The sequence below is a fragment of the Diabrotica virgifera genome, chromosome 4 (assembly GCF_917563875.1).
Source record: "Diabrotica virgifera virgifera chromosome 4, PGI_DIABVI_V3a".
NCBI classification, from domain to species: Eukaryota; Metazoa; Arthropoda; class Insecta; order Coleoptera; family Chrysomelidae; genus Diabrotica; species Diabrotica virgifera.
In genome coordinates this window covers 16,976,403-16,992,028 of record NC_065446.1, presented here as the reverse complement: position 1 = coordinate 16,992,028, position 15,626 = coordinate 16,976,403, and the positions used below count along the sequence as shown (strand labels likewise).

At 32.9% G+C, this 15,626-nt stretch overlaps 1 protein-coding gene across 2 annotated transcripts in view; it reads left to right on the top strand.

Moving 5' to 3' along the window:
- Positions 1 to 24: 24 nt before the first annotated feature.
- LOC114339608 (NADPH oxidase 5) overlaps positions 25 to 15,626 on the top strand; it is a 443,824-nt gene continuing 428,222 nt past the window's right edge. For both annotated transcript variants that reach the window (XM_050649031.1, XM_050649030.1), the window contains exon 1: positions 25 to 718. In XM_050649031.1, coding sequence (XP_050504988.1) covers positions 149 to 718 — 570 coding nt within the window. In that variant the 5' untranslated portion in view covers positions 25 to 148. The remainder of the gene's footprint in view (positions 719 to 15,626) is intronic.

Sequence of the window (15,626 nt, the reverse complement as noted above, 5' to 3'; positions counted from 1 at the left end):
TTTCTGTTTCCTTTTACATTGAAGATTTTTGACATTTTTCTGATATTAGTTTCCGAAAATAAAAAATTATACATTGGTGATAGTGAGACTTTGAAACAACTTCAATGAAAGACTATAAACTGATAGTGTACGTACTGTAATAATAAATATGTCGTTATCTCAACCCTTAATTGACCCAGCGGTTCCGCCTATTTTGGAAAATATTATTCAAAAATTGCCAGATACACCAGAAAACTCTTCACAAGTACCCGATGTTATTCCGTCACAATGTAAAGAATCCGAAGAAAAAAGTAACGTAATGAACAACATCGCCATCACCGTAAATGGTGATAATTCGATAGACACCGAAAACAAAGTACTTAGTGATGTCGATTCTCTTGAAAATATCACCAAATTCAACACGGAAGAAAACCGTAGAAATTCCGGACAAGGTGCCAAGCTCATAAAACAAAGTAAGATTGAATGTTTCGTTGAAAAGGTAAACAATGGACTTGTAGTGTCGAAATCGAGCGTCCCGTCGGTCAGTAGCGTCGTAGACAAAGCGTCTGTTGACGAGCGTCTCGCTCAACGTCGGAAATCTTTAGTACCTATGTCCAGCATGGAAGAGGAGAATTTAAGGGAACGGTTAAGAATGGCGCATCTAAAAAAGTGCAACGGGATTATCTTCAAAGAGGAGAGATACACGAGGGATACGTTTAGAAGATTATTCCAGAATAAGGTAAGTTTTGATACTAGAAGTTAGTTTTAAGAATTTTATTGGCTAAATTTGGTTTTATTTTTTTGTGTGAATTTGATGGCCTGGGCTAAGCCAATTAGCCAGACATTTTATTTTAAAAACAAACAATTTTTTTTCAATCAGCGGAAAAATTTGGTTTTAAGTTTATTATTAGCATTTTCATCACAGCTCGTCTTTTATTCAGGTAAATTTCTAATAATTAATAGACCAGGAAACTGACTAAAATACATTTATAATGCTTTTCAAGAAGGATGTCAAGAACAGTTTATCTATCTATCTAATCAGCCCTAAACATCCATCCTTGGATATAGGCCTCCTCTTCCTTCTTCCATGCCTCTCTATCTTGGGCAATTTGCATCCATTTTGACCCAGTGTGTTTCTTCAGGTCATTTGACCATCGCATCTGTGGCCTTCCCCTTTTTCGTTTGTGGTTCCACGGTCTCCAATGTATTAGTCCATCTTTCACCCTTCCGCCGTAGGGTGCGTTCGGCGAACTTCCATTTAAGCTTTGCTGCTTGGGTAGAGACATCTTTCACTTTTGTTTTGTTACGGATCCATTCGTTTCTTTTCCTGTCTGATAGTTTAATGTTCAGCATTTGGTACAAGTAGAACAGTACTTGACTAAAAATAATAAGTATACTTCAAGAAAAATTAACAGTATAGATTTTATTTTCTAATAAAAAATTAATTTTTTATAAAATTTATTTTTAGAAGATATTATTTAAAACTACAATACATAAATATTTAAGTCACCTACCATTTCATAACCTTTTCTTGTTCTACTTCATATGCCTTATCCTTTAAGGACATTGGCGATCATCATGGCATATTTTATTCTGTCTGCAACGGTTCTGAAGAGTCAATCCATAGAATATACTGGACCAATGAAACTAACTTCGTCAATCTCATTACATGCAAAATTACTTTGTAAAAAAGTGTTCCACTTTCCCTTCTGTTATGAGTCGTAGAAAGTTTTACTTTTCTCCTCTGAAAATATGTCCTAGATATCTCGTTATTTTATTTTTTACAATATTTAGAAGTTTTCTTTCAGTCTCCATTCTTCTCAGCACCTTGTTATTGATCAGGTGCTCTGTCCAACAGATCTTTAGCATCCTCCGAACAACCCACATTTCAAAGGCTTCTATACGCCTCACACTTGTAATTCCGAGAGTACATGTTTCAAATATGTATCTCTCTCTCTCTCTCTCTCTCCCCCTCTCTCACTTTCTCTCTCTCTTGGACCATCTTTCCTAGTGGAGTATCTATTGGGCGCATCTGCGTTTCTTGGCCGATGGTGTAAGATGGCTGGTGGCCAACTCAGCGCATCTTCTTGTGTTTATTCTCTGGTTAATCTGCGTACCAGTTCCTTCCATTCTCCTCTGTTTCTTGCTTTGTTTTTCACTTCCCCCCAACATAAGCCAATTCTGTTGTGTTCTCTGGTTACTGTTTTCTTCCAGGTATTATCTGGTCTTCCCCTCTTCCTTGTCCCCTCAGGTTGATATTCGAGTGCTTGTCTTGTGATATTACTAGGATCTTTCCTTAACGTATGGCCGATCAATTTCCATTTCTTTTGTCTAATTGTTTTTATTATACTGGTTTGTTTCGTTCGTTTCCATAGTTCTCCATTCGTAATTTTATTAGGCCAGTAAATTTTTAGGATCTTTCTTAAGCCTTGGTTTCCTCGAAAGCGGCACCGACAAACTACGACCGTAACACTGCGATGAATGGCGTCAGATTACGATGAAAAGTTCAAGGTTCTTCACTGCGGCAATGAAATGTGTAAACATTTCATTGCCGCATGAAAGCGGTGGCTTCCAACGCATCCTTGGAAACCACTGCTATTATTTTGCGTGGTATAGTTTTTTATGACGTCATTCATCGCAGTGTTACGGTCGCAGTTTTTTGGTACCGCTTTCGAAGAAACCCAGGCTTTAAGGAACTGTTTACAAAAGTCTGTAACTTCTTTGTTGTGCTTTCGTCGTGCTTCCAAGTTTTCGCTCCGTAGAGTTATATGCTTTTTACACAAGTATTGAATACATTGACTTTTGTTGACTTTGATATTTCACTTGTTTGGCAGATTTTATTTAACGCATTGAAGGTGAATTGTGCCTTCGTTTTTCTTGCTTGAATGTCTTTCATGCATCCTCCTTTTCTTTCCATGACGGATCCCAAATAAGTGATTTTCTCTACTTCTTCAATTTTTATTTTTATTTTATTAATTTGTGGGTTATCATTTTTTAAGATTTTTGTCCTCTCTGCATTTATCCGGAGACCAATTATGTAAGAGTACCGTGTTAGCTTATCGACTTTTGTTTGCATGTAATTTCTGCGTTCCGTTAACAGGCAGACGTCGTCAGCAAACTTGTTTATCTTTTATTTCTCTTACATTTCTTACTCGATTGCCTGTTAGGTTTCGTATAATCGTGTATTGTGTTCCTAGATCATTATCTTGTGCCGCTTTCTCTGCTGATTTTAGCATTTCGTTTATGTAATTCCTTTTATCTTTTCCAGATGCCTTTTTCACTTCTGTGTTTTTTGATTTGTATTTTCTTTCGAAGATCTCTTCTTCCCTTGCTCCTTCTTTTGTAATATGTCTTTCTTGATTTTCTTTTTTTTTTCTATAAGCTGTAACGTATCTTTAGTTATCCATTTTGTATTTTCACTTTTTTTCAGCCCAATTGTTTCGTCTGCTGTCTTCATCATGACCTCCTTAAGTTTTTCTATATTTCTTCCACAGAATCTCCATTACAGTGGTGTATATTTCGGTTTACTGTAAGTCTGTGAGTGAATATTTTCCTTGTATATTCTTGATTTAGGGTTTCTACATTGTATCTTTTACTTCTGGTAGTCTTGCGATTATTTTCTCTGGCTAGTTTCCTCCTTAATTTGGCCCTGATAAGCATTCGGTCCGAATCCACATCTGCACCCCTTAAAGCCCTGACATCTTGTAGCCAGCTTCTCCATTTTGATTCAATTAGTATATGGATTATGGATTCAATTAGATTCAAATCTGTATAGCAGGGGTGGGCAAATACTTTTAAGCGCGGGCCAAAATGAAATTTTCAAAATGTCTCCCGGGCCGGAGGACTGTACCCAGTATGTACGCTAATGTTTTTGGTGGAGGTTTTTCTCTGCTCAAGAAATTTTTTTGACAAAAATACTATAGGTATCATTTTAAAGCATTTGGAGAAAGACATTTGACTGTTAATAATAATAAATTGTCTTCCTGGTGTGCACATGCGAACAATTTCTTCCCAGTAAAATTACGAAATTTTTAATATGGTCCATTATATTAAGCCATAACAAGGATCCAGATAAAAAATGAACTTCAGAAATTCGACCAAGAATAGAGTACTCAAGAGTAGCCTTTTTGAAGATGAGGAAATTTTTGAGTAACCAAAGATTCAATCTGCAAATCTGACATCGGATGGTAAAATGTTATGTCAAGTCAACCATCATAGACGAAATTCAAAGGAAGCAACTGATCTGATATGGTCATGTACGACGTCAATGGACGACCACAGGCTGCCAAAACAAATTTTAAAATGGACGCCAAGGAAAAGAAAGAAGAAATGAACGCCAAAATAATCCTGGCTAGGCGATATTCAGAAGGCAATGTCGGAAAGGATCCTTCACCCTGACGAATGCAATGACGGACGAAGCTGGAAACTGGCAACCGGAAGGCGGAGAACGCTATAAATAACAGGGATAATATTAAAAATGATATGTCCACTCTATTCTTCTTTATTGGCAGATTGTTAATGCTGACTTAACGAAAAAGCTGCAAGCTTTTGAGATGTGGCTTTTTAGGGGAATTGTGAAAATACCATGGACCGATCATATTACGAACGAAATGTTGTTGCACAGAATGGAAAAGGAACGGAGAACTTTTGACCATCATTAAAAGGAGCAAGACAGCAAGTAGAAAGGGAACATACTTAGAAATGATAACCTAAGTTCTCTTTTTTTTCACCTCTGTGATAAACATTATAGAAGTTTTCAGGGGCTTTCGGCCCTCAGTAATAATGTAAGATTTCATTCTGCGTTTAAATTTTTCAAAAATACTTATTAGTTTTCTCAAGAATCGAAAAATAATATGAATGCATATAAAAAACATTGCGCCTGCGCTCTTAAAAAAATTGCTTGCAGGATTTCTCAATGGGCCGGATAAAGTAAGCAAAAGGGCCGGATCCGGCCCGCGGGCCGGCTTTTGCCCACCCCTGCTGTATAGTAATAGGGAATATATGCATGTTTTTACAAATCGGTATCGGATATCCAACGATAAGGTAGAGTTTATTAGGAATTTTTCATGCTGTGAAAAGCGGACTTAGCATACGAGCAAGTATTACAATTGGTTAGGTTATATTAAATACCAATTTTAAGAAGGTAATTCTTTTTTTTCCTATTTTATTTTGACCTTTTGATACTGAAGTCACATTGGCAAATCATTCATCATTTTATAAAATAAACGATTTGTTTGAAGGTACCTATAGTTTATTTCCAGGTATATAATTAATTAGGTATAAATGAAAAAAAAAAGATATTTGTACGAAGTAGCTGTATGATAGATTTTGAAAAATTAGTTTGGCAAAATTGGAATTGAAAGGAAAACCAATTTTCTTTAAAAACATTTTCGGGATTTCCTTTGATAAGTAGCGTAGTTTTTTAGTGGCGTATATATTTCTAAGTTAAATTTTAAAAAGCTTTGAGAACAAAAAATAAACTCTGAAGCGGAATATACAGAGAGAGTCTGTAAAGTGGAATAAATTCAATATCTCAAATACTAATTGTTTTTTTGGAAAATGCTCAGACCCGTCGATTAGTATTTCAAATTGTCCTTTTTGACATTCAATAAAAATGTATACAGGGTGTCCCAATTTAGAGATATGACGTAATCGTCGATTTTCTTAAATGGCAACACTGTCATTTTGATAGCTAATTTGATAGGGTTTGTAAAGTTATACATAACTGCAAAATATCAAATTTTTATTCTCTACCATTTACAAGATAAGAGAAAATAACAAAGTTATATCTGTAATTTGGAATATATTCAATAATTAAAATACTAACTGTTTTTTTGAAAAATGCTCAGACCCGTCGATTAGTATATCAAATTGTCATTTTTGACATATAATAATAATGTATACAGGGTGTCCCAATTTAGAGATATGACGTCATCGTTGATTTTCTTAAATGGCAACACTATCATTTTGATAGCTATTTTGATAGCGTGTGTAAAGTTATACACATCTGAAAAATTTCAAATTTTTATTCCCTACCATTTACAAGATAATAAAAAATAACAGAGTTATGAAGAACAAAAAGTAATCAAATAATAATTGAATTTATTTATTTCAATTAAGAAAATGCTCATAACGTTGCCCATTGACAATTTGACAATAATTGAGGGCAACATTATGAGTTTTTGCTTAATTTATTGAAATAATTAAATTCAATTATTAGTTGATTACTTCTTTTTCATAACTTTGTTATTTTTTATTATCATCTAAATGGTAGAGAATACAAATTTGAAATTTTGCAGTTGTGTATAACTTTACACACCCTATCAAAATAGCTATCAAAATGACAGTGTTGCCATTTAAGAAAATCAACGATGACGTCATATCTCTAAATTGGGACACCCTGTATACATTATTATTATATGTCAAAAAGGACAATTTGATATACTAATCGACGGGTCTGAGAATTTTTCAAAAAAACAGTTAGTATTTTAATTATTGAATATATTCCAAATTACAGATATAACTTTGTTATTTTCTATTATCTTGTAAATGGTAGAGAATAAAAATTTGATATTTTGCAGTTATGTATAACTTTACAAACCCTATCAAATTAGCTATCAAAATGACAGTGTTGCCATTTAAGAAAATCGACGATGACGTCATATCTCTAAATTGGGATACATCCCTGTATACATTATTATTGAATGTCAAAAAGGACAATTTGAAATACTAATCGACGGGTCTGAGCATTTTCCAAAAAAACAATTAGTATATGAGATATTGAATTTATTCCACTTTACAGACTCTCTCTGTATATAATCTATCTTTCAGGATCAACCAAATCAAAATATAAATATCATTTTTCATACACTTTCACGTCAATAATGTATCATGTATATCTGTAATTATTCATTTTTCTTTCACGAAATTCTTAAATATTTATTATTACAAGAATTTGTACCATTTGTTACATTTGCTTGGAATTCTTTATTACAGCGGTATAAATGAGTAATTCAATTTATTTATAGGCCCGGATCCCTTGTACCACAAAAAAGTTTATTAATAGCAAGCTAAGAATTTGGTAATAGCTTAACGGTATCTAGTCGGACAAACTTTGATGTACGGGAACACTGGAACAGGGAAAGTTTTAACTGTGGAACAGGTTATAGGTTTCGAACGTCAGGAAATCTTGACACGTGGAAATCTTGGTAAAAGGACTTCCGTGATTTTCAAACCTATTTTATTGGATTTAGTGGAAAGTGTTTCTAATTGTTCAGCCACATCTTGGAACCTTTGTCCTAATAGGTATATATCACCGGCGTATTCTAGATCGCTTAGGCGAGTGGTAAACGTCCATTGTATCCATATTGTGTCGGAGTCTAGTTTGGAGAGAACATAGTCTATAGCTATTTTAAAAAGAAACAGAGAAATCACGCATCCCTTTCGGACTCCAGTAAGTAAGTCAAATTCGTCACTGTTGATTTCATTTTGTGTCACGCTGCATTTCGCCTCAGTGTACAGTGACTTTATATAGCCTAATAAAATAAAAAAAAGTCAAAATGTAAATTCGTACAGGTTAAAACAAATTTTATATCAAAGTTTAGGTGGGTACAAAAGATATTTTCAAGAAAGTATCCAAATCATACAAGGGGATCATTGTTTAAATAATTAAAAAGGGGTCATTTTTGCAAAAAAAATACTTTTTTAACTGCTGAGGTAATCCACTTATCGATGAAGGTCTATGGGATTTTTTTCTGCAAAGATAAAAAGAAAATCTTTCACATAAGACTTACTAAATTAAATTTGACTCCCTATTTATTTATATAATTGTATATAAAACTTTAAAAACAAATTTGCAAAAAAATATTTTTAGCGTTTTAAATAAGCACTATAAAATATATTTTTTATAGACTAAGTTGCGGTATGTTACCAGTATTAGGCAAAAAAAAATTGGTCAAAAAATATTTAATATTTTTTGAGATATTGAATTTGTTTATTAAATGTTACTATATTTTCAATTGCAAAAACGCGGTTGTTGCCAAAGAAATATTCACCTGCTTAAGATCTCATTATTTTTATTTTTATGTATATTTTCGATAAATGTATTGATGAATTCAAATTTCAATTAAACTCACCCCTAAAATGACATTTGAAAATTATTCAAATTTGTTTATAATTTGTTTTTTTAATAACGTCGCGGGGATTAAGTATTGTGAAATGCCGTTTCGATAATTGGGTTTCTGGGAATTTTTTACTAATTATTAAAATTTTTTTGTCGTTTTTTTTCTTCTTTTTTTTCTTGGAGTTGTATTACTACGGGCCCTTTTAGGGTTAAATTTTATTAAGAATGTCGAATCTCTGAGTTGTAGATTCTAGACCTAAAAATATTAACATTTAACTAAAATCTCTTAAATAAAATGTGGCTTCTTACTGAGTTACATTGTGTTTTATTTAAAAATTTAAAAATTATTTTTACCAAGTACTTTAAAACTATTTGACGTATCCTTATCATACTTGGCAGAAAGTGTAGCTATTATACACCCTACTAAATTGTGACTAATAAACGTTTCTAGCTAGTGCCAAAGGCGTACGACAGTGGATAGTGAATGATTGACCCTTCCCAAATTCTACGCCACTGAGTGAATTACTATTTTAGCGGAATTTTTCGATTCTCCAATACTTTGTATGTAAATAACTTTATTGGTATCGATAAAGTCATCAGTTTGAGATATATAATAATATTGGAAATTTAAAATGAATGAACCAAAATAACTATGCCGTTTGATTTTTAACGTCCAATATCTCGAAAACTAATGACTTAATCGTTACCAGTAAAGAGTATGTTATTTACATAGAAAGTATTAGAGAATCGAAAAATTTCGCTAAAACAGTAATTCCCTCAGTGGCGTAGAATTTGGGAAGGGTCAACCATTAACTATTCCCTGACGTACGCCTCTGGTAGAAGCTAGAAACTCTGTTTATGACAATTTAGTAGACTGTATAGTACCCACACTTTCTGCCAAGTATGATAGGGATACGTCAAATAGTTTGAAAGTACTTGGTAAAAATAATTTTTAAATTTTTAAATAAAACACCCTGTAACTCAGTAAGTAGCCACATTTTATTTAAGTGATTTTAGACCAATCTTAATATTTTTAGGTCTAGAATCTACACCTTAAAAATTCGACATTCTTAATGAAACTTAACCCTAAAAGGGCCCGTAGTAATATACCTCCAAGAAAAAAAAAGAAGAGGAAAAAAAGACAAAAAAAAATTATTAATTAGTGAAAAATTCCCAGGAATCCAATTATCGAAACGGTATTTCAAAATGCTTAATCCCCGCGACGTTATTAAAAAAACAAGTTATAAACAAATTTGAATAACTTTCAAATGCTATTTTAGGGGGAAGTTTAATTGAAATTTGAATTTATCGATACATTTATCGAAAATATACAAAAAAATAAAAATAATAAGATTTAATACAGGTAAATACTTCTTTGGCAACAACCGCGTTTTTGCAATTGAAAATAGAGTACATTTAATAATCAAATTCAATATCTCAGAAAATATTAAATATTTTTGGACCAATTTTTTTTTATTGATACTGATAATATAGCGCAACTTCTCCTGTAAAATAAGGTATTTTATAGTGCTTATTTAAAACGCTAAAAATAATTTTTTGCAAATTTGTTTTTAAAGATTTATGTATAATTATTTAAATAAATAGGGGGTCAAATTTAATTTTGTAAGTCTTATGTGAAAAATTTACCCTTCAACTTTGCAGAAAATAATCCTATACACCTTCATTAGTTATTGAATGACCTCAGCAGTTAAAAAAGTAAGTTTTTTGCAAAAATGACCCCTTTTTAATTATTTAAACAATGATCCCCTTGTATGATTTGGATACTTTCTTGGAAATATCTTTTTTATCCACCTAAACTTTGATATAAAATTTGTTTCAACCTGTACGAATTTACATTTTGATTTATATGTAGTGTAATGTAATTTTATTTTACTAGACTAATAATGAAAATAATTTTATACGGGATGTTTCTTAGTTCTAAAATTTTCCATATAGCAGCATGAGATAATAGATTCGTTCCAAGACGACACATTTGTACGATCCCTTGAACCGTCACGAAATCGAATTGTTTTAATGCGCAGAATCGCCCTTGAACGGTTTTCTTTCGATCCCGAACCGATTACCGGTACGTAACACTCTTGGAACGTATGTATTTGTGTACCATTTTAAGTTCGAGTTGCGCCGGAACCATTTTCAGTACGAGTACCACTAGTAGTTTGCTTTAGAAATTATCATTAGGTGCGTTCGCGGGTACAGTTGACAAATTGTCGCCGACAATTTCTAACCTCACTTAATATAAATAATACCGTTAATAGATAAATATACAAGGTATATTTACTTTTAATTAATATTAATAACTAATTATTAAATTATACTAGGCAAATATACCTAGAATATTTATCTATTAACGATATTATTTATATCATTTTAAAGTGCGCATGCGTTTTGCTGCTAATTTGTCGCCGACAGGCTCCCGCGAACGCACTTAATTCTTTATGAAATGTATCATTTCAATTTAAAAATATTCCTCAGAATCGATATTTGACATAACATCTGTTTTCTATATAAAAAAATAATAAATTATTCATATTTTTAAGATTAATTTGAAAAAAAAAAGAATTAATAATAATTATTTAAAGGAAAATCAAGATTCACAAGTATTAATAGGTAGTGTGGATTGTGGATTATTCTATTATTGAATCATCAACTGATCTATAGCAGTGCCCAGTAAAAATGAAAACAATCCTAACTGCGCAAGTCAGTACAAATAGTTTCTGCTTGAAGGCATGTATCAAAAGGACCGTTCAGTTACTGATTTCAAAACGGTACATGGGTCGCTTGGAACAACACAGTGTACGATACGAATCATCGTTCATGTTCGCTTGGAACGCATTTTTTTATAATGCGCATGACGAGGGCAGTACGAAGGACGGTTTTCATGTCACTTGGAACGCGCCTAATATGTCAAAGGCACAGTTCGTAAGCGGACAATTGGTAACGGACAATTCGTAACAGCGACAGTTCGTAATGGCGACGCTTCTTAACGGTGACAGTTGGTAACTATACAAGTTCCTAACGGACAATTCGTAACGTCCAAATTGAATTATGATGTTTATTTTTGTTAACGTGGAAACTACTGTTATTACAGTTATAAATGAAATTATGTTTATCAATTTAACGAATCAGTATCAGGATAAACATCTTAAGGCATTTCGTATTTTGTGTTACATAATATAATAAAAGTATTTTTCTACAACCGTGTTAAAAATGCAATTTTTAGCACTCCATACGAGCGTTAAAAATGCTACTTTAAGGCACTAGTGCTTTAAAAATTTTTTAAGGCACTGCAGTTCGTATTGACCGTATATGCAATTTTGATGTAATGCCAAAAAAATATAAAATTGGAATGTCAGTCAAGTTCAAGTAAAAGTTTTTGTAGATATTGTCCTATAATTAGGTTTGTAGAAAAAATATTGTATGATATGCGTGTTAAAAAGTACATTTTTAAGGCACTTATGTGAATTGCAGAACTCGCTTTCGCTCATTCTGCAAACTTTCACATGCGTGCCTTAAACGTGTTAGTCCTGTCGCCAGTAGGGGTACAACGGCCTCCTTAATTCAGATGGACTTACCCAAGTTTTCTTTATGTATTTTGACCCGTAGAACACGAATTTTTTGGGTATAATAGTATTTTTACTACAAAAACGTTATTACGTAGGTCAAAATTTTTGACGTAAGAGAACTGTCAAAACATTAGAATGTGACTTTTCATTATTGCTATGTTTATTATAAACACGGCAATAATGAAAAGTCACATTCTAATGTTTTGACAGTTCTCTTAAGTCAAAAATTTTGACCTACGTAATAACGTTTTTGTAGTAAAAATGCTATAACAGTCGATCCGGATGTCGATAAGATTGTTATAAACAAATAACTTGAGGAATCACATAACAGCGATTTTTCGCAAAACAAAACATGTTTTTGTATTCTTTGGGTCATTCTAAGCAAAAAATTATTTTACAAGTTTTTTGGTAGGATGCATAGTTTTCGGCAAAAACGGGGTTGAACTTTCAAAAAATCGAAAAATTGCAATTTTTGAACCCGAATAACTTTTGATTGAAAAATAAAATAGCAATTCTGCTTACCGCATTTGAAAGTTCAAGTAAAATTCTATCGGTTTTGATTATTTTCATTCCTAGAAATTAATTTTTTTATTGTTAAAAAAAGCTATCAACACCTAGTGGTTGAATGATGCTTTCAATGCATTTCTAATTTGAAATCGAACGAGTAGGCGCGCATACAGAATTTCTACGTACATTACGTCCATTAAAACGAATGCATTGGGCCCGGGAAACACTATGTGTTTATACCTTTATTTAACAAATAAAAAATTATTTTTTAGCAATGCAAACAATCAATACCGATAGAATTTGACTTGAACTTTCAAATGCAGTAATCAGAATTGCTATTTTATTTTTTAATCAAAAGTTATTCGGGTTCAAAAATTGCACTTTTTCGATTTTTTGAAAGTTTAACCGCGATCTCGAAAACTACGCGTCCTACGAAAAAACTTGTAAGACCATTTTTTGCTGAGAATCACCCAAAAAATACAAAAAAATATTTTGTTTTGCGAAAAATCGCTGCTATGTAATTCCTCAAGTTCTTTGTTTATAACAATCTTATCGACATCCGGATCAACTGTTACCCAAAAAATTCGTGTTCTACGGGTCAAAATACATAAAAAAAACTTGGGTAAGTCCATCTGAATTAAGGAGGCCGTTGTACCCCCCCTGGCGACAGGACTATGTACTTTTAACACTTATATCATAAATAACTATTAAACACACAAATAAAAATTATTTAAATAAAATACTTTACTTAGAAAAATGTTTACTAATAAAGTTAGGAATGTCTGAAGACGGTTGTCGGCTTAAAGATTTCAGTAATTACTTCATTTTTCCTTTGTCTAAGTAGGTATATGCAAATTTAAGGAACAATAAGAGGAATATACTTTTAAAAATATTGTTGAAAGTTTGAATGTATTTAAATATTTAAAGTTTGTATGTGTTTAAAGACTTTTAATATATTCTCAAACACGAAATATAATAGTATATTATGCAACGAGCATTTAATGATGGTCATTATGAAGCGAGTATGAGGGTTACGAAACGAGCCGTATGCGGCGAGTTTCGTATAGAGTATGAGCTTTATAATGATAATTAAATGCAAGTTGTATACACTATTTTTTGTATGATCATTCACAACAAAAAATATATTCAAATTTATTAATTTTGTAACACAAATAAATTCAGTAGTTTGTCAGTTTGACGGTTTGTTTACATATTGAGAACTGTCAAAGCGTATGTATTTGACTCGCCATTGGTCACTGTGCGTGTACCACCTTTATCGTGAATGCCATATCGCGATTCTATTGATTAAAAATCTGTATCTTAGTGAAAATCTGTATCATAATGAAGTTCATTATGATACAGGTAGTGACATCATAATTGATATATGAGAATAGAAAACAGGCAGGTACCTACTATTTCGTTAAATTGATAAACATAATTTCAATTGTAACTGTATATAACAGTTAGTTTCGACGTTAACACAAATAAACAGAATAATTCAATTTGGACGTTACGAATTGTCCGTTACGAATTTGTATAGGTACGAACTGTCGCCGTTACGAAGTGTCGCTGTTACGAGTTGTCCGTTACCAATTGTCCGGTTACGAACTGTCGCGTTACGAGATGTCTGGTCACGTAATAATATTACCTTTTCTCCAGCCCGCTGAATGCGGTTTGTTTTCCACACCTCTCCGATCATGGGAAATAAAATTTCAGCAGTTAGATGCGAATCAGTTTTAAGTCTTAAAAATAAGTTTTATGTTTTAAAACTTATGATACATAAACCTTATATTGGGTTCAATGCTGTTATTTATTTATAACTAATTATTAGTTTGACAATTCTAAACGTCGGCTCGGAAACTCTCCCTAAAATAACTTCTTCGGAAATTAGATATGCCTTACAGCAAATGAAGAATAAAAAAGCTCCTGGCGAGGATCATATAACGTCTGAAATGTTAAAAATGGGTGGCAACACCGTTGTAGAGGTTGTGGAAGTCTTGCTGAATAGGTGTCTAATAGAGAAAAGAATAACCAATCTGTGGGAAAACGCCGAAATAATACTTTTACACAAGAAAGGAGACACTACTAATATTGAAAACTACAGGCCTATAAGTTTGTTGTCACATTTATACAAATTGCTAACAAGAATAATAACCAACCGCATAACACAAAAACTTGATTTATATCAACCGGTTGAACAGGCGGGATTTCGAAAAGGGTTTGGTACTAACGATCACTTACAAACCATCAGAACACTGATAGAAAAAACCACAGAATATAATGTACCCTTACATATGGCATTTATTGACTTTCACAAGGCTTTCGATAGTATTGAAACCTGGTCCTTTTTGTCAGCCCTCAGGGATGCTCGAATAGACTCACGGTATACTACACTCATTAAAAACATTTATGAACAGGCCACATTCCACATCAAAATTAATGAAGACCAAAAAACCGAAAAAATACGCCTTGGTAAAGGTACTAGACAAGATGATACTATTTCACCAAAACTTTTTACCTTAGCATTGGAAAATGTATTCAAACAGCTCGACTGGGAGGAAAAAGGTCTAAACATTGATGGTGTACGTTTGAGTCATTTGAGGTTTGCGGACGACATAGTATTATTCAGTACAGATATCAAGGAACTGGAGCAAATGATGAAGGAACTAAACCAGCAGTAAAATATAATAGGTCTCAAAATGAATCTTCAGAAAACAAAAATAATGAGTAATGTACAAACTAATCATGTTATTGACAACGTCAGTCTTGAAAATGTAGACCACTATATATATCTTGGACATACCATCAAAATCGGCAAAGAAAACCAAATAGCCGAAATAAAAAGACGCATACAATTGTCTTGGGTAGATTTCGGTAAGTTAAGCTTTATCTTGAAGAATAGAGATATACCAATGTGTCTAAAACGTAGAGTTTATGACAAATGTATCTTGCCTGTAACTACATATGGACTGGAGACCATGGCCTTTACAAAGAAAACCTTAGAGCAGCTCAGTACAACTCAAAGAGCGATGGAGAGGGCCATGCTAGGGATTAGTTTGAGAGACAAAATTCGAAATATCGACATTCGTGAAATAACAAAAGATTACTGATGTCGCAGAACGTATAGCAAGGCTCAAGTGGCAATGGGTCGGACATGTTGCCCGAGATAATCCCGAAAAATGGACACAGAGACTAACAAACTGGAGACCAAGAGAGAACAGGCGAGGAGTAGGCAGACCGCAGAAGAGGTGGGCAGATGATATCAAACAAGTCGCGGGCAAGCAGTGGATGAGAATTGCCAAGAGTAGAAATCGATGGAAGCAAATGGAAGAGGCCTATGTCCAGCAGTGGACGAACACAGGCTGAAGAAGAAGAAGAAGAAGATTAGTTTCACTTGAAAACGATGGTGAGTTTTTGAAGTTATACTTCTTTAG